The 23942-nt window shown below is 49.3% G+C and overlaps 1 protein-coding gene across 1 annotated transcript in view; it reads left to right on the top strand.

Annotated features, from left to right (window-relative positions):
• The window catches only part of VPS13D (vacuolar protein sorting 13 homolog D), a 254821-nt gene that overhangs the window by 204668 nt on the left and 26211 nt on the right, over positions 1–23942 (top strand). Inside the window, exon 67 of the mRNA XM_080800390.1 lies at positions 2164–2359. Within this exon, the coding sequence (XP_080656516.1) occupies positions 2164–2359 (196 nt within the window). The remainder of the gene's footprint in view (positions 1–2163; positions 2360–23942) is intronic.

The raw sequence follows: 23942 nt of genomic DNA, 5'->3' as shown, positions 1-23942 counted from the left end.
CCAACCATTGTCACCCAGCCACACTGTAGAGCTGCCTTAGGGTTAGGGTTAAGGTTGGGCTGTTCCCCATACATACCCCCAAGGGCTTGCTCACTCATGGTCCTCTGCCCTCCCCTCCTCTGCCTCCCATCCCTGCCTGTCCTATTCAACCTAGAGGTCTTCATTCAAATGGTGCTTGCCCAGCTCCACAGTCACCAGTTAGAATTAATGACCATTAGATCACACGTAGCAGTCTGGGTTGTGTATCTAGGCAGCTGTGTGTACCTTGCTTTCCTGATAGACTCTGCAGGTCAGGAGAATAGAAAGAGGATTTTGTATCCACCTTTATACTTGCAGAGCCCCATGGGATACTTGGCCTGTAGCTCCTGCTTCGTAATGCTTAGTGAATTGCATCATTTGTACCAGATTCTTAGAAATAGTCTGAAGCTAGCAGAAGTCATATCAAGACTGACCAGGCTTAGATTATCCACATTTGGAAGAAGGAGGAATATAGATAATAGAAAATCTTATGTCTCTTCATGCTTAGGACACAGCGTTTAGGGCAGAGTTTTTGTTTATCAGTTTTCCTAATGATGAGGTTTGGATCAAGATGCCTTTACTTTTCCTAAGCCTGCCCAACTGGAAAGGGAGCAGCCCCAAAGGAGACATCAAGCTAAAACTTGGCTGAAATTAATCTGTCTAGGGACTCAAAAAGTTGATTGTTGGGCAGCCATTTGGGGTTAAAGATTTAATTATTCTTTCTAGTAACTGCATGGGAGTAGGAGGGACTGGTTTTGTTTGTCTGTTTTTAGTGAATACAAAATGCTTTGCTATGTATAATTGCCTTTGTCTGTCTCGCATTCTTGGAATGTGGAGAGAAAGCCTAGCTGTCCTCACTTTTCGGTTGGACACAGGAGTATGCTGAGAAAATGGATGACGGTTCAAGGTTGGTTGCAAAATCCCTTCCAACCAAGGACCGTTCATTCATACAATACACGCAGCATCTCCGAGACCAGGCAGCCTCGTCCGAGGAGGATACGTGAGGCCCTGGATGGCATGAGAGCAGGAGCCTAGCATGAAAAAATTCTTCAGGAATAACAAGAACCTGAATCCATTCAGTCTCCTTGGTTTCAAAACGGGGAGTCCCACTCAGTTTTCTCTGCAGGCCCCGCTTGCGCCAGGCTGGGTATCTCTCCATGAACTTGGTTCAAAAGGTTGGGAGAGGGCTGTGGCCCCGCTGGAGCAAATGGACCCAGAATCCAAAAGAAACGTGGATTGTTAGTGCGTTCTCACCCAAGGAATTTCCTTTACCGATTTGTCTCACTAGAGATGAAGAGTCTAGAGCGCTTCCTCGTGCCCCCGCCATCCAAGGGTAAACATCCTGTGAGTGTCCCTGGCACACATCCTGGAAACGCTCCCCGGACAGGGCCCCGCTTCTTGCCTGTGATGTCTCTGTCCTCTCCAGCCTCTGCCAACTTCTGGCCACTTCTCATGCTCTTTAAGATCATTGCTGTCAACTTTCAAAACGTTTGGAATGTCTTTGTGACCTAGGTTGGTCTTTTGAAGAGATACCATTGAGAGTCCCGGCTGGTTTTAGCAGCTTTTTCGGGGGGGAGGGGTACCATTCATCAAGGCCTCATGACTTACTCTGATTGCCTAAACCTGATTTCACCAAAGTGTGCAGTAGCTTTTACCCCATTTCAAATGTCTGGTGTTGGCCAGTCATACAGTGTTCTTGGAAAACCAAGGATCTGTATTTATTTCCCTCTGCCTTATATTTTATGGGACCCCAACTTTCCCCAAGGGCCACTATATGCTAGTCTGTTGATTTGGTCCTACTGTCTGCTTAGTCTCCTGATTGTCCATGTGCTTCCCACACTCGGGAACTGGAAAGGAGCCACTGTTAACTTCTTAGGTGTTCTTTGATTTTTTTGTTGTTGTTGTTAACTGGGACACACTTCACTTCAGACTAACATGTAGTCTATATTCTCAGACTCTAAACTTAGCGGGCAAGTCTGAGTCTGCCGGTTCCCAACTGGAGTTGGTCCGCCTATAGCCTCTCGAGAGGCTGACAGAATGCCCCTAAATTACCTTGCCAGGGGCACGGAATTGATGGGGTTTGACCTCAAATGCTTTTGTTTTTGTCCTCGGCCAGATTACAACAGCCCTTGTCTCTTCTGCTAGGTATCATTGGTGGACTGACCAGTGTGATAACCTCGACAGTGGAAGGAGTGAAAACGGAAGGGGGTGTCAGCGGTTTCATATCTGGCCTTGGGAAAGGGCTTGTTGGCACTGTAACCAAACCAGTGGCCGGTGCCCTGGATTTCGCATCAGAAACAGCCCAGGCGGTGAGAGACACAGCCACGCTCAGTGGCCCCAGGTCAGTGGTCATTGGTGGGGCGTGGGGGAGTGGGAATCACTTTTGCACCAGCCCAGGTCTGCTGCCTCTCCTGATCCAGGCCAACACGTTTAGTCGTATACTTTCTGCCTTAATGTTGCAGTTTTTTTGTTTTTTGTTTTTTTATTTATTTGACAGACAGAGAGCACTAGTAGGCAGAGAGGCAGGCAGAGAGAGAGGGGGGGAAGCAGGCTCCCTGCCGAAGCAGAGAGCCCGATGCGGGACTTGATCCCAGGACCCCAGGATCACAACCTGAGCCGAAGGCAGCGGCTTAACCCACTGAGCAACCCAGGTGCCCAGTGATACAGTTTTTTAAAACTTGAACACATGTATCTTAAATTTCTATCCTGCCTAATACATGAAAATAAGGCAGAAAAATCTGGCATGAATTCTTCCTGTATCTGCCTATCTATACCTATGTCTGTAATTTATTTATATATAAAATGTTTTTCTTCATTAGAGGGGTCAGAAATAAGATCACACCCATACAGATCTCCCCTATTCACCAAACTAACTAGACCTGCCCCCCTCCCCCGCCACATGCCCATTAAGAAAACTGTCCGGCTGCAGGCTGTGTCTGGCTCCTGGGCTCCATGGCATGTTCTGGAATCCCAGCAGTTGCGGCTCACCACGTGAGTCTGTCCTTTCTTGGTCCTCCTTCCAGTTGGACATGCCGGCCAATCCCCCAGCCTCATGAAGGAATTTCCCAGGCATGTTGGCCGTTCTGCTGTGAGATGTTATCTTGCCTTGATACCAGCTGGGAAGGGAAATCAGGGGCAGCCCACATGGCTCCACGGCCCACAGAATCCGACCACTTGAACAGAGCTTTTCATGTTTGTAGCCTATTTGAGCCTTCCTTTTTCTGAGTGACTAATTGGGGATCTTATCAACAAAGGGTATTATGAATGTTACAGTTCCCAGCCAAGCTGGACGCCACTTAAGCCCAGAAGGATTTTGCTGCTCCCTGGTTAAGAGATATTCCCTGAGTGAATTAGTGTGCCCTTTTAGAATGTCTAGGGCCTGGGCCTTGTCCACACCCGATCGCTCCCTCGAATAGGATTTGAAGTGAAATCGTCCCCAATTAAAAAGAATCCATATGTCTGTCACCAGGAAACCTTTCCGATGACACATTACTTCAGGGGAAATGCTTAAGATTGTAGACTGGGACCATGTAATGTGTTCTGCCAGAATGTCTCCCAACTGGAAGCAGCTGCTTTTTAAAAAAGGGTCTGTCGAGTTTACTTTAGTTAGGTTACATTCTATCCTCAGATACAGAACTAAAACGATCCTTGAGTCTATTTTGAAGCATTTATGAAGTTGGGCGGGGGAGGGACAGTAGGGAAGCTTCGAAAGTATCTCCAGTTAGTTTTTCTGGGTCGGTGGAAGCCCCCAAAGTCCACCTCCACTATTTTGTTAGGACGGCAAGACCTAACGATGAGTGAGTAAAGCAGGAGACCCCTAAGAGTTCCAAAAGAAACATCCTTTTTCGTAAAATCCCAAAGTGGCCAAGGGATTGAGTGATTTGTTTCAAAAGGGGTTCTGAGGTATGTGTTTCATTTTTTAAAAATACCATCTTGTGCTAGGAACTTCAGTGACGCTGACCAGAAGGAAATGACGGATTTTCTACGCAGTATTAGTTCGGAAGTCTTGATAAAGTTTTGTCTTTCTTTTTCGGAGCGTAAGAAAGGCACAGAATGGTTACCGCAGAAAGCCGGGTATCCTTAGTTTCACGGGCTGTCCGGTGCTGACGCAGCCGGTTCCGTTCCCCTCCATGTCGCCTGGTGGATCCTGTCATGCAGTCGTTTCTAGTCAGTAAACATTGATTGAAAATCTTCTAAGGCCTCGGGGTTGGGAATCTAGCAGAAAACCAGGCTGGCCCTGCTCTTCCCCTGGTCTCACGGGGAAGCAAACATAAAACAAATAATCATAGTAATCATTTCTTGCTAAAATTGTGGTAAATGACCCGGGAGATTTATAGGGTGCTGCGAGATCATGTAATTGGAGGAGGCAAAGGGGAGAAGGAGGTTGGCTAACCTGTGGTCAGCGGGGTCAAGAAAGGCTTTTCGAGGGCGATGCTGTCCCGAAGTCCAATGTGCTGTCCGTTGCGCCACGGAGGGCCCTGGGAAGTGCTCGTTAGGATGAAGCCTGAGTATGTGGTGAGGCTTGGCCAGGTGAGAGGAAGAGAGAATCACATTCCAGGTCAAGGGGGTCCAGAGAGGCTAGGCAGTGTGCCTGAAAACAAACAGTAATCAGGCATTCTATCTGAAGTCCCGCTGCAAATCTGCTGGAATAGCTCTCTCTGTAGCCCTTCACTCCTAGAAACAAAAGCTACAGTGGGAAGAGAGAAGCAGCCAGGTAGTCATCGGCCTGGGGACCTGGGAGCTTCGGGGAGGGGCAAGTAAGCTTCTACATCTCCTCTCTGTTCTCAGAGGAGCTCCTGGTGGGAGAGCCGTGGCCAGAGTTGCCAGAGGTGAGTGGGGTATGTGCTGGGCCATGTAATTGGGAGCCTCAAAGAGATTTGCCTCTTTACCCTTTATTGCACTGAAAAGACATTACAGCTTCTTCTGAAACACTTTGACCAGTTTCCCTCCATCCATTTGTCTGGGTCCCAAAGTAGGCTATTAATGAGATTCCGTGTGTTAGAAAAGAACTCTTGGCCTGGAAAACAGCAGGTCCCAACCCTCACTTACCTTAAGTCCCCCACCTCTTTAAGCCTCAGTTTTCCCATCTATAAATTGGGGCTAGATATACTTATCTGTTCATTTCCTCTCTCAGAGGTCTGAAGCCCAACCAGGGTTCTTTTCCTGTGGGTCCTATAAGGAACACTGTAAAATGCCGGACGACCCTATTTTGAAAGTCACATTAAAGGAGCACAGAGATCCTTGCAGGTGGAGAAATGTTTCGGTGCCTTGAGAGTTTGTTCTGATGACAGTGTGATCTCTTAGGAACATACTAGTTCTACCAAGGGATAAATCACCCTGATTTCTTGGAAGTGAGTTAGAACCATCTCCAACCATCCCAGTTGATTGAACAGGATCCAGGGGTGTTACTCAGGGTTTTTCCCCACTGTTTAGACAACAGGGACTAACAAATGATTTGAAGGGATTAGAAGTGAGATTCTGACCGAGGGCTGACCTGAGCCCAGGGACTGAGCCAGGAATAGAACCCAGGAGTCCAAGAGTTCTGCCTCTAAGTCTGCTCTTGGAATGAGACTTTCTGCTTCCTTTGTACTATTTCGTCCAAGTGAAGGCTTAGATCTTAGCATCTATGTTTTAAATGACTCAAATTTTAAGCAGATGATAGCAAAGTAAGCCATAAAGCTGTGAAAGAATATTCCTTCCAGTAATCCCTCCGAAAAGTGGCCTTACAGGAAATATTGGCTCCTCTTTGTGTTTATTTGAACATGACTTTATTTATAGGGAGCCCCCCTCCTTGAGTACTTTTAGATTAAAATACTTCCAAGTTCCTCTCCTTGGTGGAGTGTGCAGGCATGCCGAAGAGACAGTCACCTGACTTTTCCCTGAAATTGCCATGCCATCTGAGAGTTCTTGGGAAGGCAGGTGGGGTGGGGGGAGAAGAGGGCGGAGGACCGCAGAGCCTTTGGCCTCCGCATGAATATTGTAGACTAGTATCCCCTGCTGCATTCGTTAACTGGACAAGTATGTGTGGTTTGGAACAGAAATAAGAAGCCTTTTCCAAGGCAACTTTGTGCTGGCTCAGGTCGCATCTTCCAGTCTACGTGTATGGGGCCACATTTGTCTGTTCCCAAGTAAAGTTCATGAAAATGGCACAGCTGGCAGCCACACTTGTGGTCCATGGAAGCCACAGGAAAGCCTGCTGCCCTTCAAATGGGCCAGGCCAAAGCAGGCACCCTCTGGGCTGCCTGCCCAGCTCCTGCGTGTGTGGTGGTAGTCGATGGTAGTGTTCGAGAAGATACTTGGGTGAGTAGAAAGCTGCAGAGACCCAGGGGCAGCCCTTGCCCAGCAGAAGGCAAAAATAACATTGTAAAGGGGAGTATTGGACTCTGGGCTATTTATTTGCCTCTTTATTTCTCTAAATACCATCTGTTGAGGGCTTTGGGTTATATGACATTTTAGGAAAGTAGCAGATGAAGATTTATGAAGCTGGGCCCTGAGGTTTCCTCCAAAATATTTCTTCACCTTTTTAGTCAAGACCCAGAATGGAGAGAAAAGTGGGAGCTGGCAGAACTTGAAATACTTAAACTAATTTAGCAAAGCTCAGGTGTGTTAGAGCTTATCTCGTTATTTAAGTTAGATGAGGAGGAACTGGAGAACTTGAAGGGTCATGATAGATCAGTGCTTAAGAATAGAGCCATCAGGACTCTGGTCATGCTCCGGAGTCTGGGGACCCCTGTATTGTGCACAGAGATGTAAATTCCAGTTGCTCTGCGGGCTTTCAAGTAGCCTTTCGGTTGATGTCATAGAACAGATTTATGGTGGGCATATTTGACTTCTGCAGTACAGACACTCCCAAGACACCACCCAAAATTCGTTCAAGACACTTTCCATTCAGAGTCTCCTGGATGTGAAATTGAAGCAGATCTTCTTAAGGAGCAGTCCCTTTTGTTACAGTGTTTGTCTTGTACCTATGACTCTCCGAGATGGAAGGGAAGACCCTCTTAGGTCACCAAAGCCTGAATGCAGTCGGGTTGGACAGGTCAGAAAAAAGTCCACGAAGGGAATGTAGGAAATGCTTTCACTACTCTTTCACTCAGTTTGGAAATGCTGCTTATCATGATTCTGCCCTGAAAGCAGCCGTTTGCTCTTCTTGGTAATATATACAACACATTAAGCAGAACTGGTTTGAACTGAGCCTTCAGAGAACTTTCAGAGGTAAAAATCTTAATAAAAATGAAATTTTTTTTTTAGGATATGCCAGTGCTGTCAGTTTCTTCCAGCAGTGTTCACCTAAGGCAGAGGAGCGTGGACTGACCTCCCACGTATCCGGGGGCAGAAGCAAGTCCAATATTGCTTGGAAGGTTTCTCTTGTATCTTAAACCTGTAAATGAATTTTACCTTTTATCCCATATTTGCTCTAATAAGATAATATTTTTCATTGCTACCAAATGAGCCCTTCAGAGAGATGAACCAGGTCATCATGAGACTTCCTCCTCATACTCATTTAAGATCCACAAACATGCTTTCCAGATGAGTCCTCTAGGCCCTCCCAGCACTGATGGAAAGACAGGTATATGAACACGAGTGAAAAGCCAGAGCCTAGTACCTATTTGATGCTGAGGCTCGGTTTCTGACCTTTGGGCATATCTGTCTATTGGCTTGCCCGCTGTCTGCTGCCGGGGACAGCCCGTGCATCGGCGGACATGCAGCTTTACCATGAGAAGGAGGTTGATTTCAGGGGCACTGAAAGAGGACTGCCATGTCCATCCAAAGGGAAGGGACTGGTCACACCTCTCTTCTGCTGTCCCAAAGTGGCCCCCGAGGTCAGAGCCTTTGTACACACTTTGTACACACTTTGTATGAGGTCAGAACCCTGTATTCTCGCTTCCTGATCTGGCCAAACCAGGCCCTTCCAGAGAATGCCCCAAGGTGGATGGATCATTCTCGCACTTTTTCTGAGCAACCCCCACAGAAGAGACAACATTCAGAGCCGTGTCACAATGTAGGCTGTCTCGCTCGGGTCTGAGATTAAGCTGATGAAGTTACAGGTTAAGACACTGTTTAGAAACATCTTTCATGCCTTTAGAAATTAAGATTCCTCTCACAGGACCGCAAGCAGAGAGCTCTTATATTTTCCAAGACAGACTTCTTCCCTCTTGCTAGACTGTAAATACCGTACTTTCCTTTCACTCGGGATCCAAATGATGTCACTCTCGTTGTAACATAACTAATGGAAAGCTCAGATCTGTTTCTGTTGCTGGGAAAAAAAAAAAAAAAAACTAACGTGGAAACCTGCACACACATATTTGAGAAGAGTCTTTCCATTTCTGAAATCCCATAACTTATTTTTATGCAAGATTATCTGTTAAGAAGAAAACCACTTTTTTGGTCATGGTACATTATAATCGTTTCTAGAAAGGAAAGTGTCTATTTTTTGCCATTTTTGGCATGCAGAGATGACTGGCTTCATGGGAACAGCACAATCCTCTTTCCAAAAGTAAAAATAAACTGAATTTAGGCACATACAGTACAGTCCTTGTATCTCAACCAGCAGGTCTTTGCTCAAAGAAGATAGAAAAGAAAGTGTAAGTGCTTTCAAATTTTGGTTTCTTCCATTTGAAAATTAAGTAATCAACCCAGCCATTGTACATGTCGGGTACTTTCCTTGTTCAGTGACTTATTTGTAAAACTCCAGAACGACTGCATTTGAAATTTTTGTTTTGAACTTCAAGAGAGATAAAATGGCGTGTTCCTTCCTGAGAAAAATTTGTATTTCGTGTGTTAGGGAAAAACAAAAGGCCATCTACTGTTTCTGGAATTCCTCCGCAGAGGTGTTAAGTTCACTTACTTTTGGGTTTTGATGGCCACCCTACATCTGTAATGGTTTTCCCTTACAGAGTCGTCCCTTTTTGCCCAGGATGTGATTGAAATCCCCTTTGAAAAGCCGATCCAGGTTTGAGTTCAGACCCCCCTGCTCCCCGAAAGCTTTAGGGTGTGAGGTCATTGTGAGGTACACAGGGTACCAGTAGGCTAGCAGGGGACTGAATGAAGAATGTAGTATTGTTTTACAAGGGAAAGTTTGTTTATAATCCTTGGGGGAAGGAAAGGTAGGTTTGGGTGTTGTAATGAACCCAGAGTCTCCTTGCCCCCTAACTTTTATTTAGTCTCTTTGCCAGACCGCCTCTCAAAGACAGATTCTTGCTAAGTTTCTCACTAACTTGTCAAATGGGGGGAACTAAGATTGAATTTGTAAAATCTTTTAATCACAGTATACTCTAAAAGAAACAGAGTTTTCTTATGTCGGGCTTATGTAACTCAAATGGAGTTAACAGTGTTAACTAGTCTATACCCTTAGTGAATTACTTGGATACATAGAGAAAATTGATTTCTCATTAGCACAAAATCTGTCCATGTGGGTCATTTTAGAACAGAGGCTCTCAAAGTATGGCTTGAGGACCCCTAGGGAAACCCCAGCCTTTCCCAGGATCCATGAGGTCAAACCTATTTTTAGACGTTTGTATATGAATTCATACATAGGTAGATAGCTGAATAACCATTGTTGCAATAATATTCTCTAATGAGGGTACAGTGGAGTTTTCCAGAAGCCACACAGTGTGTGATATTGCACACAGTGATTGACTGTAGAAGCAGATAAGAGAACGCAGCTGTTTTCTGTTAAGCAAGACTTAAAGAGATCTGCAGAGACGTAAAACAGTGCCACTCTTCGCACCTTCTGTGACTCGATGGCCGCACCGCTGGCGGTGCCTGGTTAATTTCCCTGACAGGATGCTCTGTGCGCGAATGTGGTGATGACCCACCGTGCTGCTGGCAAACAGCACTAGTGGCAGCGGCGGATGAATGTGGATTCAACCGCAGGAGCCCCCGGGATGGGACACTTCACCGTGGCTTCCTGCCGGCGGTTGTCAGCCCTCCTGGTTTGCTCCCGACTTTGACTGGGTTTCTTGAGGTAACTGTTGGCAAGATTTTATTACGTACCAGAAAGTCACAGTAATTTACCTGGTTTAGTCCTTCACCCTAACTGACCGTGCCAGTAAATTTCAGTTTCAGCAGCGTGGTGAGTGAGGAGCACGTTCCTGCAAAGCACGGGGTCCATCTTGTCGCCGGCCCCTGGCACCTGCTGTCACTGGCCTGAGCTCTTTCAGGAAGTGGGGAAGGTATATCTAGGTCAGAGTTTACTTGGCAAAACCTCAGCTTTCTCCCCGAGCGAACCTGGTGGAGCAGGACAAGCCCACAGTGTTTGGATGAGCGCCCTTGAACTCCTTGTGGAGAGCAGTTTTTATGAGGCGGTTCTGCGTTAACACAAGAGGCAGCTCCTACTAGATTTTCCCTCAATGTACTTCAAACACAGGTGATGCCAGGGGCGACCCCAGTGGCCCCCTAAAATCCCAGGGACTGCAGGAAACTTCAGAGGAGAGTCAAAGCCGAACTTGGCTTCTCATTATGAGGACGGGCCCCAGGGAGCCTGGCCAGCCGGGTTAGAACGGCTTGGATCCGGTGGCACCTCCCTGAGTTCTACCAGGATGGACAGAGGGCAAAGCTCCTCGGTTCTCTAGGCTTCCCCGATCCCCCCCCAGCAGCACAACTGGGGCGCTCGAAACGGACGCCTGCCCACGTCCTATGGCACCAAAGGCGGGAGCCTGTGAGTGTTTTTGTAGCCCGTGTGAAAAGATGTGAGAGCCTCCGTGAGTTTTTATGTTTTTGTTTGAATTGTTGAGGGGGTCCCATTGATTGAGTTTAGCTAATTAGACATGTGTGGTACTCAGACCCAGTTGCGTAGTAAACACACTGGTTCAAGCGCAGGCAACCTGACGGCAGAAATGCCTTAATTGGTGAAGTATTGACCTCCTGCTGCGTTCTTGGCATATCATAGGTGTTCGGCACTGAGAATGGTGAATACTTAGAATCTCAGTACTTAAATACTGAGAATACTTAAATACTAGGTATTTAAATACTTATTTAAATAATTAAATACTCTGATGCTCTTCCAGATTCTGGAGAATCACCAAGTTGTGTTAATATTCCTAAATTGGTCTCACGTGCTTATTAAAGCAAATTTTTCCGTAGCTTTCTTGAAGGACCCCTTTATTAGTGACTTGATTTCCTGTTTGTTCTTAAAGACCACAGCATTGCCTCTGTGCCAGGGGTGCTGTAATACTGGGAGGCCTGGTGGTTTTTCCAGCTTTATTAACAGGTCCGTCACTGCTCTTTCAAAGCTCTTAAATGATCTCTACTCTTTCTACCTTCTATGTATTTACTAAATATTATTTAATTTCTGCTCTAGTAAGAACAATGATTTTAAAAAGCTATGACTTTGACCATATTTGTCTCACTGCAACACTTTTTTTTTTATCTTTTCAAATTGTATTTTGTCAAGTAGATAGGTGTCCACGCTTTAAAGTCAAAAGACTTTTCAACATGTCTGAAAATAAAAACCAGCAGTCTCCTGCCCCACTCTTCCCTACTTCTGAATCCTGCTCCCCCAGGGGCAACCACTTTCAACACTTTGGGCTGTTTCTTTGATTTGGAGGTATTTGCCTCTGTGTTTCTTTAAAAAAAAAAAAAAAAGCTATTTCTTGCTATCATTTGACTTCCTATCCCTCCCCTTCTTTTTCAGTACAGTTGTATGGTCCTTTTTGGGTAAAATAGTATTCAGTTTTTACATTATTACGACTGTCAGCAGCACTCCTGGTGAAGCTACCTAAGTTACCATGTTTCCTTTTTGGTTTCTTTTTTCCTCCCTGGAGTTAGTAACTGCTTCGATTATTGCTGTTTGCTTCGTTTGCTACGTGAATATTCCCATTGAATCCTCAAACCCTTAACTTACTTTCAGCTTTTTTTTTTTTTTTACTCCAACTTAGTAAGTCCTTAAAAAAAATTTTTTTTCTATCTGCCTATTACTTACTTATCCCCAAACTCTTTTCTGTGGTTAAAAATGTATAGAGCAATTTATCAGTGTTAACAATTCTTGCAAGATATGCCCCCCCCCACCAGGTGCCTCCGGTTCCTGTCTAGACTGATTGCTCTCTCGAACACTCTAGAACACTCTAGAGCCGATGCCCTGGTCCTCTTCTGAGTTTCTTTCTTCCACTGGTTTGTTTTGGTCTTTTTCCTTCATGAACAGAGACCATTCTCGGGTGGTTGGTGATTCTTGACTGTCTGTTCTGCTCCCCTTTATAGGGGAGGACCTGATGAGCAGCCTCGGAGCCCTGTGTGGGGCCCGGGGCCTTCCCGGGGAGCGATAACGGGGGGCCTGCTGCCTCTGGTCTTCTGTTGAGGAGAAGCAGGCAGAAGGGGATGAGAAAGGGGCCTGCAGGTCTACCTCCTTCCTAGGCTTTTAACCCACCTTCCCGTTTTCACCACCCTGACACACCCTCACCTCCCTGTTCCTCCCTCTCTGCCCCAGGCCGTCAGAGCTTCCCGGTGCCCCATCCTTCTGGAATTTGGTGGGGTTTACCCTACTAATTAGCTGACTGCTCTGTGGCTCCCACTCCCTCAGGCTTACATTTCAGCACCACATGTCCGTCTGCTTTTCGGCTTCTACAATATCGTTGACACCTTCTCTTTATCCTTTTGGATGTGCGCCATTTGTATCCCTTCGCTTTCGCTTTAGAGACGTCTCTGGACTCAATCTGTCATATTTAATCAGAAGCGCTATAACTTGGACTTTTCACTAATTCCTTCGTCCTTTCTTGATGCCCTTCCCCCTCCACATCCAACCAGTAGCTCCGAATTAATGTGGTTCTACCAAAATCCGTATCATTATTTCTGCTCAAACATTCTTGAAGTTTGGTGGTAGCGAGCAATTAAATAATGACGTTATTGCTGACGATTTCTGACCTTTGCTGTGATGCAGGCCTTGTTCTAGAGACTCTACATGCATTATCTCATTTAATCACCACAGCAGCTTCTGAACAGCGTCTGCTTGGGCAGTCGGCGACCCTTCGTTCCCTGGAAGGTTTAGAACGCATCTGGTGAGAAATCTTTGCTACTCCCAACCCCAGCTTTAAGTCTGGTCTTGGTCTTTAATCTCTCATTCTGTGTGTTGTAAAGAAACAGGTTGTAGAAGGCTCTTGTCAGATCCCAGGGACATGAAAGAAAGAGCACACCCCCTGGTAGTGACATGGCCCTGTCACCACCCCTCACGGAACCATAAAAGCTATTCAGAGGGGCCAGCAGCTGGTGAGCGACTGTACTTAGATCCTGGGTGCTGATGGGTGTTTTGTAGTTTCCAAGGGAAGTTGCTGAAAGTTTTCTTATCTTGACACTCCAAGGGCAAGAGGTCTTGCTTCAAAGAGAAGCACTCGTTTCAGAAAGAGATGTGGAAAGAACATAAAGTCACAGATCTGCCCCCGGTTCTGGAGGAGAAATGGGAAGTAGCACTGTGGTAGCCAGTGTAAAAAGAAACAAAGGGTTTGGAGGAATCAGGAAGGGGTTCCCGCAACGCTGTTTGGTCCCCACATCTGTCAAACAAGGTCAGAGGGCGTGTGGGAGGCGACAGCCCTGGCAGCCCTGGATCTGAGTCATGGCGCTGCTGTTCGTCCGCTGTGGCCAGGAGCAAGGTTGTCCCTTCCTGCCTCCAAGGCGAGCGTCCTCTTGTTCCTGTGGCGTGGGGACAGCGGTGCCCGCCTCCGTGGGTGCTCCCGTGGATTAGACGGCGCGTGGGACGTGCAGCATTTGCCTGATGTGGGGCGTGTAGTTAGGGCTCGAGAAGTGGTGTCAGGGTCTGAGTTCTCCCTGAATACGTATTGAGCATAAGTGAAATGGGGATTGTGTCCTTCCCGCTCACGTACACCCTGTCCCCGAACACGCTCACCGCTTGCTGTAGTCCACGATGCCAAGTTCACATGCTCTGTTGGCTTTCCGTCCCTCCTATTCTCTTCCTTCACACAGACTAGACAGTAGTTCAAGTCAGGCCCACACGCCGGTGCTGTCACGGGGTCACGGTCGCCGGGTGGGAGAACTCACCTGGGCTCCCAGCCCTTGCGGATGAGAAGCCCTTTGAAGAAGGTGTGCGGAGGCCACGAACTCGCTCTGAACCCACTTGTGAAGAGCAGGTGATCCCAAACTATTGTTAGTGTCTGCTGTAAATGATACGCCTCTGGGTTCGAGCAGAGTTCAGCCAGAAGCCCCACATGACATGGAAATCTGTCCTGGAGCCAGGTTCGTCGGGTAAAAGTTATGTAGCGAATGTCTCCAAACACTGGCATCTGCTGTCTGCCGCGGCCAGGACGACCGGGAATGATGGAGTGCTTACGGAAACTGGGACGGGGCAAGCGACCCTGTGACAGCTGACGGACGGTTTCAGGCCATTGTGGCTCATCCAGCTCTTTTGATAAACAGCTTTAAAAGCATTACGTGGTTTGGAAAGCATTCCTCAAAAACAGTTATATTTTCCAGACGCGTGACAGTCCACTGTTGAGTATGGTGGAAGGGTTCTGAACTGTAGAATCAGATCCCCCTTCGTGGGGCTGTTGGAACTTTGCGGTCTTATCTGTGTGAGTCCCACCAGGACGGCCTCCCAGCAGTGTCATCGCATAGGTCGGGGTCCCCTAGGTCTGTTAAACAAGCCAAAAAGTGCTCTTGGGGTCAGGGCTAGAGTTTAAAAGGAAAAACTCTTTCCTTCATTCCTGGGTAGATGTGACGGGCCCCTTGAAGCGTCACTTTCATCGTGCACCCTTTATCTCCTGGCTTCCGCACAAGGAAAGGGAGAGAGAACTTTGGGGTATCGCAAAGCTCTGAGCCTTTGAAAACGAGCTTCCTCTAGCTTAGAAATGTTCATTTCAGAACTCACCTTCCCATTTGTCCTGTTTCTGGAAATGTAGCTCCTGTCGCCTTTTTGCTCTTCCTGGGGGATCCAGGGCATTGAGGGGCGAGGGAGGTGGCTCATGGGGGGAGCGACATCCGGGCCCCACAATTCCGTGGGACTGACTCCCACAGACCCAATGAGATGTGCAAGTGCTCCAGGGACAGATTCCTTTTTTTTTTCTTTTAACTTTTATTGAATCCTGATATACCACAGGTTTCGTTGTTGTTTTTTTTTTTTCCCAGTTTGGGGATCCAAGTCACAGGATTTCATTCTTAGTCCCCAGATGCAATGGTGGTGCTGACAGAGCAGCGTGGGACATCCTTCTGATTTATTGTGTTGAAATGACAACATTCTTTTAATCTGTCTGTGGAGGATCAGTTCCTCCTTGACTCGCCTCTCTGCGATCAAAATAACCTATCTGGATGTTCCCTTTGGGTGTCGGGGGCAACATGGCCTCTTGGCAGGAGGACAGGGTCGTTCATCATGAGACCAGAGCCCTGATTTCAGCCCTGACATCCCTCTGCCTGGTGGTCTTATGCCAGCAGCCTTTGGTCCCCTCCTCAGGTCAGTCTCCCCACTTCGGAGGGAGTGAGAGTCGTCCGGGCTGGTCACGTCCGCCTGGCTGAGGTGAATAACCCCCCAGTGAATAACCAGCACACAGTGGGCTGGCCTCGCCATCACGGAGGAAGCCAGGCGCTGGGGCGAAGGAGGAGCCCAGGAGGACGTATGAAAGCTTGATAATATTTTCTAAAAATAGAAAGGAGGTAGGTTAATCGGAGGCAGTGTTGTACCTAAAATATTCCCAAGCAACCCTTGGCCCTCGCCTAAACCCCAGCTGGGCTTAACACCATTTAAGTTGGTTACATCTAATCCCCCAAGGGGTCGGCTCTGTGGCTGTGCTGCCCTGACAGTGCTTCTGCCCTCCCTCTGACTTCACCTCTGCGAAGACTGAAGTGGCCCCAGACGTGGCGGGCTAGATCCCACGGGGGCAGCGTGTGAGGACAGCCTCCATAAAACACAGCATCCAGGCAAACCCTTGTACACAGACCACTTCCCACATACTCAGTCTTCGTGGGGTACTTGGATGTGATGCAGCTGCTTGGAGCTGCTGCCCAAGAAATCAGTGTTTTTTTTTAGAAACAAAACATAAAAACCTTGATAGAAGCTATTTTTGCATCAAGAACAGGCGTGCATGGCATGAAAAAGCAAATTCCAAACGTGTTCCCTTTTGGTGCCCAAACTAGTGTCGAGTTAGTCCCTCTTAGACCTACACATGACGCTAGCATAAATGGCAGTGCCCCGGAGCACGGAGAAGGTGGTCCAGTTAACAGAGGAGACGAGCGTGTGCAGCAGGGAGTCTCCCAATGGCGGCTCTGGCCTCATGTGGTGGCCGCTGCTGCACCCTTCTCATGAGCAACCCACGTTCCTGTGTTTTTGGAGTTGGGCCTCTTTGGTTACTTATGGTCATGTGTCCCCAGATATAGTCATCCAAGTGGCCCTGTGGTAAAGCCCCACAGGAAGTGGGGGTAGCCAGGTCGTGCTGTATCAGCTCTCAAAGTTGGTCTTGGTCCATAAGACAGTCTCCTCCTCAGTGTGAGCTTTTCCAGATTCTACTGTTATCAGGGAATCTTGATGTATCCGGGCTCACGGTGGACCAGACTGAGCCTTCAGAAGACCTTACGCACCCGACACCCAGTGGGGACTGGCCTCCTTTGTGAGCATCGATGGGACCTGTCTGGTGATAGGGGCGTGTGCAGGTGCTGTGTAGACTGCCCTGGGAGAGGTGAGGTGATATTGTGACTAAGGACTTCCTTGAACCCTGAACTCATATGTTAATAACCAGAGACAGTTGAATAGATGACACATTTTTCTGGACAATTCCCTAAACTAGCCTATCTGACTTTTCCTTGCCCTTTCACTTGCCAGACTTAAGTAGTCTCTGTAACCTGAGCTTCTTACAAACCCAGAGCAAATCGTGTACAGTGGGAGAAGTAAAGTAGGACCAGGGATTCTCACTAGCTAGAGACGGTTTCCTCTGACCCATTCATTCCACGGCACCTCCTGTCTACCCAAAAAAGGTGCCTTGGGCTTTGGAACGACAGACTCATTCGGTCACCTCGAAACATCAGCACAGTGGATAAGGAAACCTTTGAGGAAAACACGAAGATGTGTGTACAGTTCATTCAGTAATCAATACGTGGTTAGTCCTCATTCGGACCAGACACGCCTTACTGGACGCCACCAAAGGAGTGCATGCTCTTGCTCGTGTGAGATTTCTGGTTTCGTTTCTAAACACGCTTGGGCCCTGGCCTAGTACTGCTCAACAGTGGCCAAAAGGACCAGACTGGCAGGAAACCGCTTCTGAATCCAGAGCGACTCCCCTCAGAGGCTCTCCTACCTGCTCCTCTCAGCATGTCTTTGGTTTAGTTTTTGGCTTAGGGTCCCCCCCGCCCCCGCCGTTCCTCTTACTCCTTCTCTCTCTCTTAGGCTTGGACTTGGGTTAGAAGAGCTCGGATCATCATGGCGGGCTCCCAGTAGCCTCACGTAGAGGTGGACCCACGGAGGCATAACAGATGACAAACCACGCTGGTTCACCTGAGGAACCGAGGATCTGCAGCTCGCCCCTTGGGAGAGCCCAGATTCAACTCTGGCGCGACCCCCTTTCCAGCCGTCAGACGGCCTCCTCTGGAGTGAGCTGCAGACGCCCCCTTCCATCGTTCAACCCTTTATCTACTAATCAGAGATGCTTAAGGTCAAGGGCAGAGCGCGTGGGCAGACGCGGCAGGTCTGATGCACCGGACCTTCTCCTGTGTGAGTCCATGACCCCAGACCCCCTCTGCTTGCCTCTCTTCCGTGTATCACAGCCTTGTAGCCAAGGACTGGGAAGCCGGTTTACTTTCTCCTGTATGAATATTTCAAAGTGAGACCAGCTACGAGTCCGCGTTTGCTGTCCCATCGCGTGCGGGACCTGGGGAGACGAGTATGGTCGTGGGCTGTGGCTCCTTTTAACGTCTCGGCTCTGGGAAGGGCAGGCTCCCCCCACGGCGCCCCCGAATCCACGCGCGGGCGTGGAGGTGCGCCCCAGGAAGGCCTGGCTGCCGTTCCGTAGACGCCGTAGCAGGGATCAGACTGAAGGTTTCGCTTTCGTGAGAACAAAGTGCAGTCATCCGTCCGGGAGCAGCTCCGGGCCTATACGTAGGGCCCAGGGCCTGCTGGGATGGGGTTTTACACTCGGGCTGTCCTTTTGCCCTCCCACTGAACTCTTTCATTTCAGTCATGAGCAAACAGTCAGTGCCTGAACTAACAACCCTGCCGCCCTCCAAAGCGCGGCTCGCTTACGGGACCGAACAAAGGGAAGGAGGGCCGCGCGGGCCGGCCCAGGCCAAGGAATGCGGCTTCAGGGTTCTGCTCCATAAATTTAACCAGCACGACGAAAAGGAGATAATATGAGCCTTCGTGATGATCTGAGAGGGGGAGGTTCTGTGTCCCATTGATTGCGGTCTGGCCCCACGCCAGGCCCAAGCCTGACCGAGAGTTGAACCATATCGTTAAGGCGTGTAACACGGCTCGAGGCTTGCACCGCCGCCAACGAGTGCGTGTCCACAGGGCAAACGTTTATAAGGAGTCGAGGCGGCTGTCCCGTTTAACCCTCTCACACCGCGTGTAATCGACCGAGCTGCCATCCCGAGCGTGCCCCGCCCAGGTCCTGCAGCCGGGCCGGCTCGCCGCCCTGCCCCAGGCAGAGCTCTCCGGGCCTGGGGAGAGGGAAGAAACGCCGTTGAGGGCGGGTTTCCCTCCGGAGAAGCCAGGCAGTCCACACACCGCCCCCCCCCCGCCCGCCCCCCTGGCCAGAAACGGGACACCAGAGCGCATTATTCAAAGTAGCCCTCTGTTTGCAGTATAATGTTGCCGAAGGAAGTGAGGCTGACACCACAGGAAACCTACCCGTCTCCGCGGAGGCTGCGCTGGCGGCGGCGGCTGGATGCGGGCGGGAGCGAGTCTGCGTCCCTTCCCTGCCACGCAGCCGCCCAGAAGGCTGGTGGTCGCCTCACCTTCGGGCTTTCCGGAGCTGAGCCCGGGTGCAAACACAGAGCAGGCCGAAGGCTGCCGCGGGGGCCGGCCTGGTAGGCCAGGGTGCTGGCCACCAGGGAGCCCGCGGGGGAACAGGGGCGCCGTCGCAGCCGGGCCTGCAGACGCCTGTGTTTTCGCAGTGATGCCGCCCAGAGTAAATGGAAGACAGACGCGGCTCCGGGTGTATGTAGCGAGGAGGAGATCCTAGGAAAATAGTGGGTTAAGGGAGTGGTTTAATGCTGTCCACCCTTTGGCCAAACTGGCGGCCTTTGTGGCCCTATGTCCACACTGTCCAGCAAGGCATATGTTTCTGTCATTTCCAGAGAGCTTGTCCGCAAGGGACAGGGCATCGGAGGTAGGTACCCGTGTCCCCAGCTGACGGGGCTGACGGGGCTGTGGATACGGAGCACTTACATGTGCCACACACTATTGTAAGCATTTTGTTTTTATCTATTAGTGTCAGTACTGTTTCATTTTCACAGCAGCCCAGTGAGGTGGGCGCTTGATTTTCCCCATTTTACAGGTGAGAAGCACGAGGCACAGAGAGGTTACGTGACTGGTCTAAGATCGCAGAGGTAGTGAGAGGGAACCGGAATTTGAGCCCTGGCAGTCTGAGTGCAGAGCACGCGCTCCTATGTTCTCTGCTCCTTCTGGTCTCTCCCATCAGAAGCCCTTATGGATTTAAATCTGAGGCTTCTTACCAGGTCTCTTGATCCACTTCCTTTCTATTCTTGGCCATGGATATGGAATGTGGGAATAGGGCATCTGCCTCTGACCCAGAAGATACAGGAGAAGATGTCAGTGCAGTTGTTGGGGGAACAGGGTGGGTGTGTTGGGGGGAGTAGTTTCTATAAACTTTGGATCTCTTTTGGTGTGAAGGATGCTTACCACCTCCATAACCCCTCTACCAGCTTAACCCCAAACTAACTTACGGCGTGGGGTCCACAAAATGATTGCTAAACCCAGTGTGAGAGGACCATGGGAGACCCTCGCCTGCCAATGTCCATGCCTGAGAACCTAGTCACTCAACTTTGTGTGAACCTGTCCCAGGTCCTCCTTCCCACACCCCTGCCCCCCTCCGCCACCCCCAGTGAGAAACCACCGCAGCCTTCTGATGCAGAATTGGTCAGTTTCGCAAACTAGCACTGATACGTCCTGGCTACGCCTTTGCTCTGCCACCCAGCAAAAGCTCTTTTCACCATCTGGTCACCTGGGAACTCCAGCTGCTACACAGAACAGGAAGCCTTGGAAGGAGACTGTCCGAGTAGTATGTGCTCAGTATGCTATACCCTCCTTTTCATGGCCAAGGATAGCTTCTGCTTACTTTGGTGCTGTGGGGCCTGGAAAAAAAAAAAAAAAAGTTGCTTTTAGGGGGAGGAGAAGCACCTGGCCCGCACTGAGGTCACTGGATTCTCTTTGGTCATGCTTCTACGGTCAAGGTGCTTCTGTAGCCTGCGTGGAACTAACTTATGGTGTGGACTCCACAAAATGATTGCTTAACCCAAAGTTCAGCAGACCTTGGTACTAGATGTCTCTTGACGGGGCACCTGTTGGGAGGTGCTCTGTCACGTATTTGAACGCACTTGGCATCAAGGAGCTGTGCTGTACCTTTGGAAGTAGGCAGAGAGAAATCCTGCTTTTTAAAATTGTTTTTGTTTAATTTTACAATGATTGAAGATGCCATGAGGTAGCCAGATGATCCCCTAACTGGGAATTATAGAAATTCTTATCTGCAGAAATTTTAAGACAGAGAGTCTTAGAAAGTTTCAGTGCTTTATGTACCATGCAGAAGGAAGTCTGGTCTGAGCGTTTTGCATCTGAGTGATCCTCTGGAAGAGGAACGCTGAAAAGCAGCTGGAGAGTCACCTCTTGCCTTATGTGTGACTCACCCTCCTTGGTCTGCATCAGGGGTGTCCCAGGCCTGCCTGCTTTTCTCCACCTCAAGGAGCTTGTCCACCCAAGGAGCAGGCCACATGCTTGTGCTCTCCCGATCTACCTTCAGCTTGAGGTCCAGAGGGAGAAACCAACACTCAGCGGGCAGGAGAGGCTAGACTAGAGGTTCATATTTCCCGTTGGCAGAGTAGGGAGAGCTGCCATCATCTCTGCTCTGGGTAGGCTCCCGGCAGCACCTGCTTTTCCCAAAGAAGGTGGTGCCGACTGCTGATGAGTCGGCCGGTGTCCCAGTGCCCGGGGAGGCCACTTGCCAAAAGCTCATGGTGGGCTTCGCTGGACCAGATCCGAGGGGACTTGATTCTGCGGTCCCCTCTGTCTGGAAGGATCTAGCATCTTTCCCTGCTCCCTCGTTGGTGCCCAACAAGCCCTAACACATTTTGAATCCACATTTTTTCTAGTCCTGTAGAGGCAAGCCCCCGTCTGACAATTCAGATGGGTTCAGTCTTGTTGGTTCTTGTTTCCTAGGAGGACCAGGCTCTCTGAAGGCTTGGTGTCGACTCTGACCCAGGGGCTGCGTCTGATTTTTATGAAGGCATCGAAATGCACCTGAGATGACCCCACGCCCTTTTCTTTCATTTTTTGGATTCTCACCACCTGGACCATTAATTCTGCTTTCAAAGGGGGGGGTGGGGAAGGGAGAACATTTCAAAGCAAAACTGATTTGGTCTGTGAACCAGCTTGTCTTCTAGGTTGTACTTCACCCTGATGAGAATCAGAAAGGACAGTCTGTAAGCCCCTGAAATGCAATTTCCAGTGAAACCCGAACTTCACTCCAGTGGCTCTGCAGCTGGAGAGCCTCAAAACCAGTTCCAGATGTTCTCTCTCCCTGTGTTAGCAGACAGGGAGTTCCGGGCAAACTGGGAGGCAGTGTGCTCTCGCTTCTACCCATTCTGAGTGCCCCTTCCGCAGTCCCTGGCCAGCCTCACGGGGCCGTTCAGGGCAGGTGCTGTGAGCACCTGGCCCTTGGCCCTGTCTGCCATCTCCCACTCAGCCGGCAGGGCATGTTGCCCCGAGCTAGCCGCTTGCTGCAAGCCAGAGAAGCCCTCGCTCTGTGGTTCAAGGTCAAAAAGCAAGATAGGGCTGGAAAAGGAAGTCAGATGGGCTGGGGGCGGGGAGGCCTGCCGCAGGAGACCCCTGGGTTCCCAGAATAACACCAGTGGCCCTCGCGACCATCCAGTCGAGGGGAGGGCTGTTCCGCCCTCCGCTCTCGGAGGAAGTAGCAGGGATAGCGGTGGTCAAATCATTGTCCCCTTCCTCTTGAGAAACCCCACTTGGACTGCCCCTTATCCAGAAGAAAGCCCTTCCAGACGAGGCCTGGCCATTCCGACTCCTTTTCCCGTCCGCACCCAGCCCATGCGCGGGTACGGTGTGTGGTGATGGAGATTTGAACACACACGTGCTTGGCTTTAGACATTTTTGGTGTGTGTGCCTCACTGCACCCCGAGTCGTCTTCTGAAAGAACAGTTCTGTCGTTTGAGTTTAAAAATGTGTACAAACGTGAGCTGTTGTGAAAATTCAAGCGATACACGAGCACTGGCAGTGTGTAGACACCGCTCCAAGGGCCCTGGCAAGTTCCCTCTTCATGGCAAACCAGTGCAGTAGACACTCTCATTCCCATTTTTAAAAAAAGAGGAAAAAGAATTCAATTGCACCGGCCATTGCTGATCTCCAAGAGGCTAATAGTGGCCACCCTGGCAGGTAGTTCTCTGTATGCACACACACACACACACGTGTGTGTGTGTGTGTGGTTTTACACAAACAGGACCACAGACCTTGTTCACTCAACAGTGACCCTGGAACATCCTTCCATTCCAGAGGTAAATCATCACTTTTAACATTTATATAATATTAAATTGCATATAATACACTTCTTGTTTTGAAACACGTGACACCTTGCCTTCTAGGAAGTTGAACTTCTTGTGCTCCCACCCAAGTGAGAGGCCCCATTTCTCCAGCCCTCTGCCATCCCAGGCTACTCACCCCTTCCACCCCCCCCCCTCGCCAAGAGTCGTACGGAGCAGCAAGGCACTGTGACTCTTTTAAGTCCCTGCCGCCCTGATCTGAGGGAGTGAATGTTTCCATGTTACTGCGTGCATCTCTTCGATAATTAGCGTGGAGACATCTTCCCTACTCCCGTTGGCAGTTTGGATTTCTTGTTTTGTGAATTCCCTTTGCATATGCCTCACCCCAGCCCTTCCTTGAGAGCAGAGCGTGTCTCCCTTTCTAGTGTTTGGCTCTGTCTCCTCTCCCCTGTCTTGGCCCGACCCTTCCAGTAGTTGTCATTTCAACCATTTCTCATCCATATCAGTACATATCTTCCTTCCAAATATTAAATTTAGATGGGTCGCTGTGTGAATCCCTGTAAGTTAACGTCCGCACCTCGACTTTGAAGGGACAGCCGTCACCGCTCACAGCCTTCAGTCAGTGGCTCTAGCGTTGAGAAAGAGACGTCAGACAAATGTTTCAGGATTGTATGCGGGGTGGTCTGTTATCTTGTCTTGTTCCTTTCGTGCGACTTCTCCATATTTGATCACCACTAGTTCCGTTTGTAAAACTTGGCCGATGAGTACCGATGTTATACCTTGTTGTCTTCATAAAAATCTTGCTCTGCCTGTAGGCAGGACCCTGCTTGAAGCCAGGCCTTCCCAGGAAGCCCCCCCATGCCCTCTGTCTGTGGGGTGCCAGCCCTCCTAGCACTCTCATCACAGGTGCATTTTCTACGTCCCCTCCCCACTCATTTCAAGGACGTCCGTCATACCTTCCCAACTAGACGATAAGCTTCCTGAGGTCATGGTTCTGCCTCCGCTGGTATCCCTGTAGGATGGCCAGAATGCCCAACCCAGTGATGGGTCAGAGTATTTACTAAAGAGATTTCATCAGCACTCATGCTGATTATAAGCTTACCGAGTCCAAGAGAATGAGAAAGACCCAAGATCAAGTTTGGCTTTGCCCTTACCAACTGAATGGCCTTGAGCAGCCTTGATAATCTCTCTAAGGCACGATTTCCTCCTCCGCGAGATGGAATACTAATTTAAAAACTTTCTCTAGGACTGTCGTGACGGTGGCCTGCCTCATG

This window comes from Martes martes (genome assembly GCF_963455335.1).
Source record: "Martes martes genome assembly, chromosome: 4".
NCBI lineage: Eukaryota > Metazoa > Chordata > Mammalia > Carnivora > Mustelidae > Martes > Martes martes.
The sequence above is the reverse complement of the archived record's forward strand: the minus strand, read 5'-3'. Positions and strand labels throughout refer to the sequence as shown.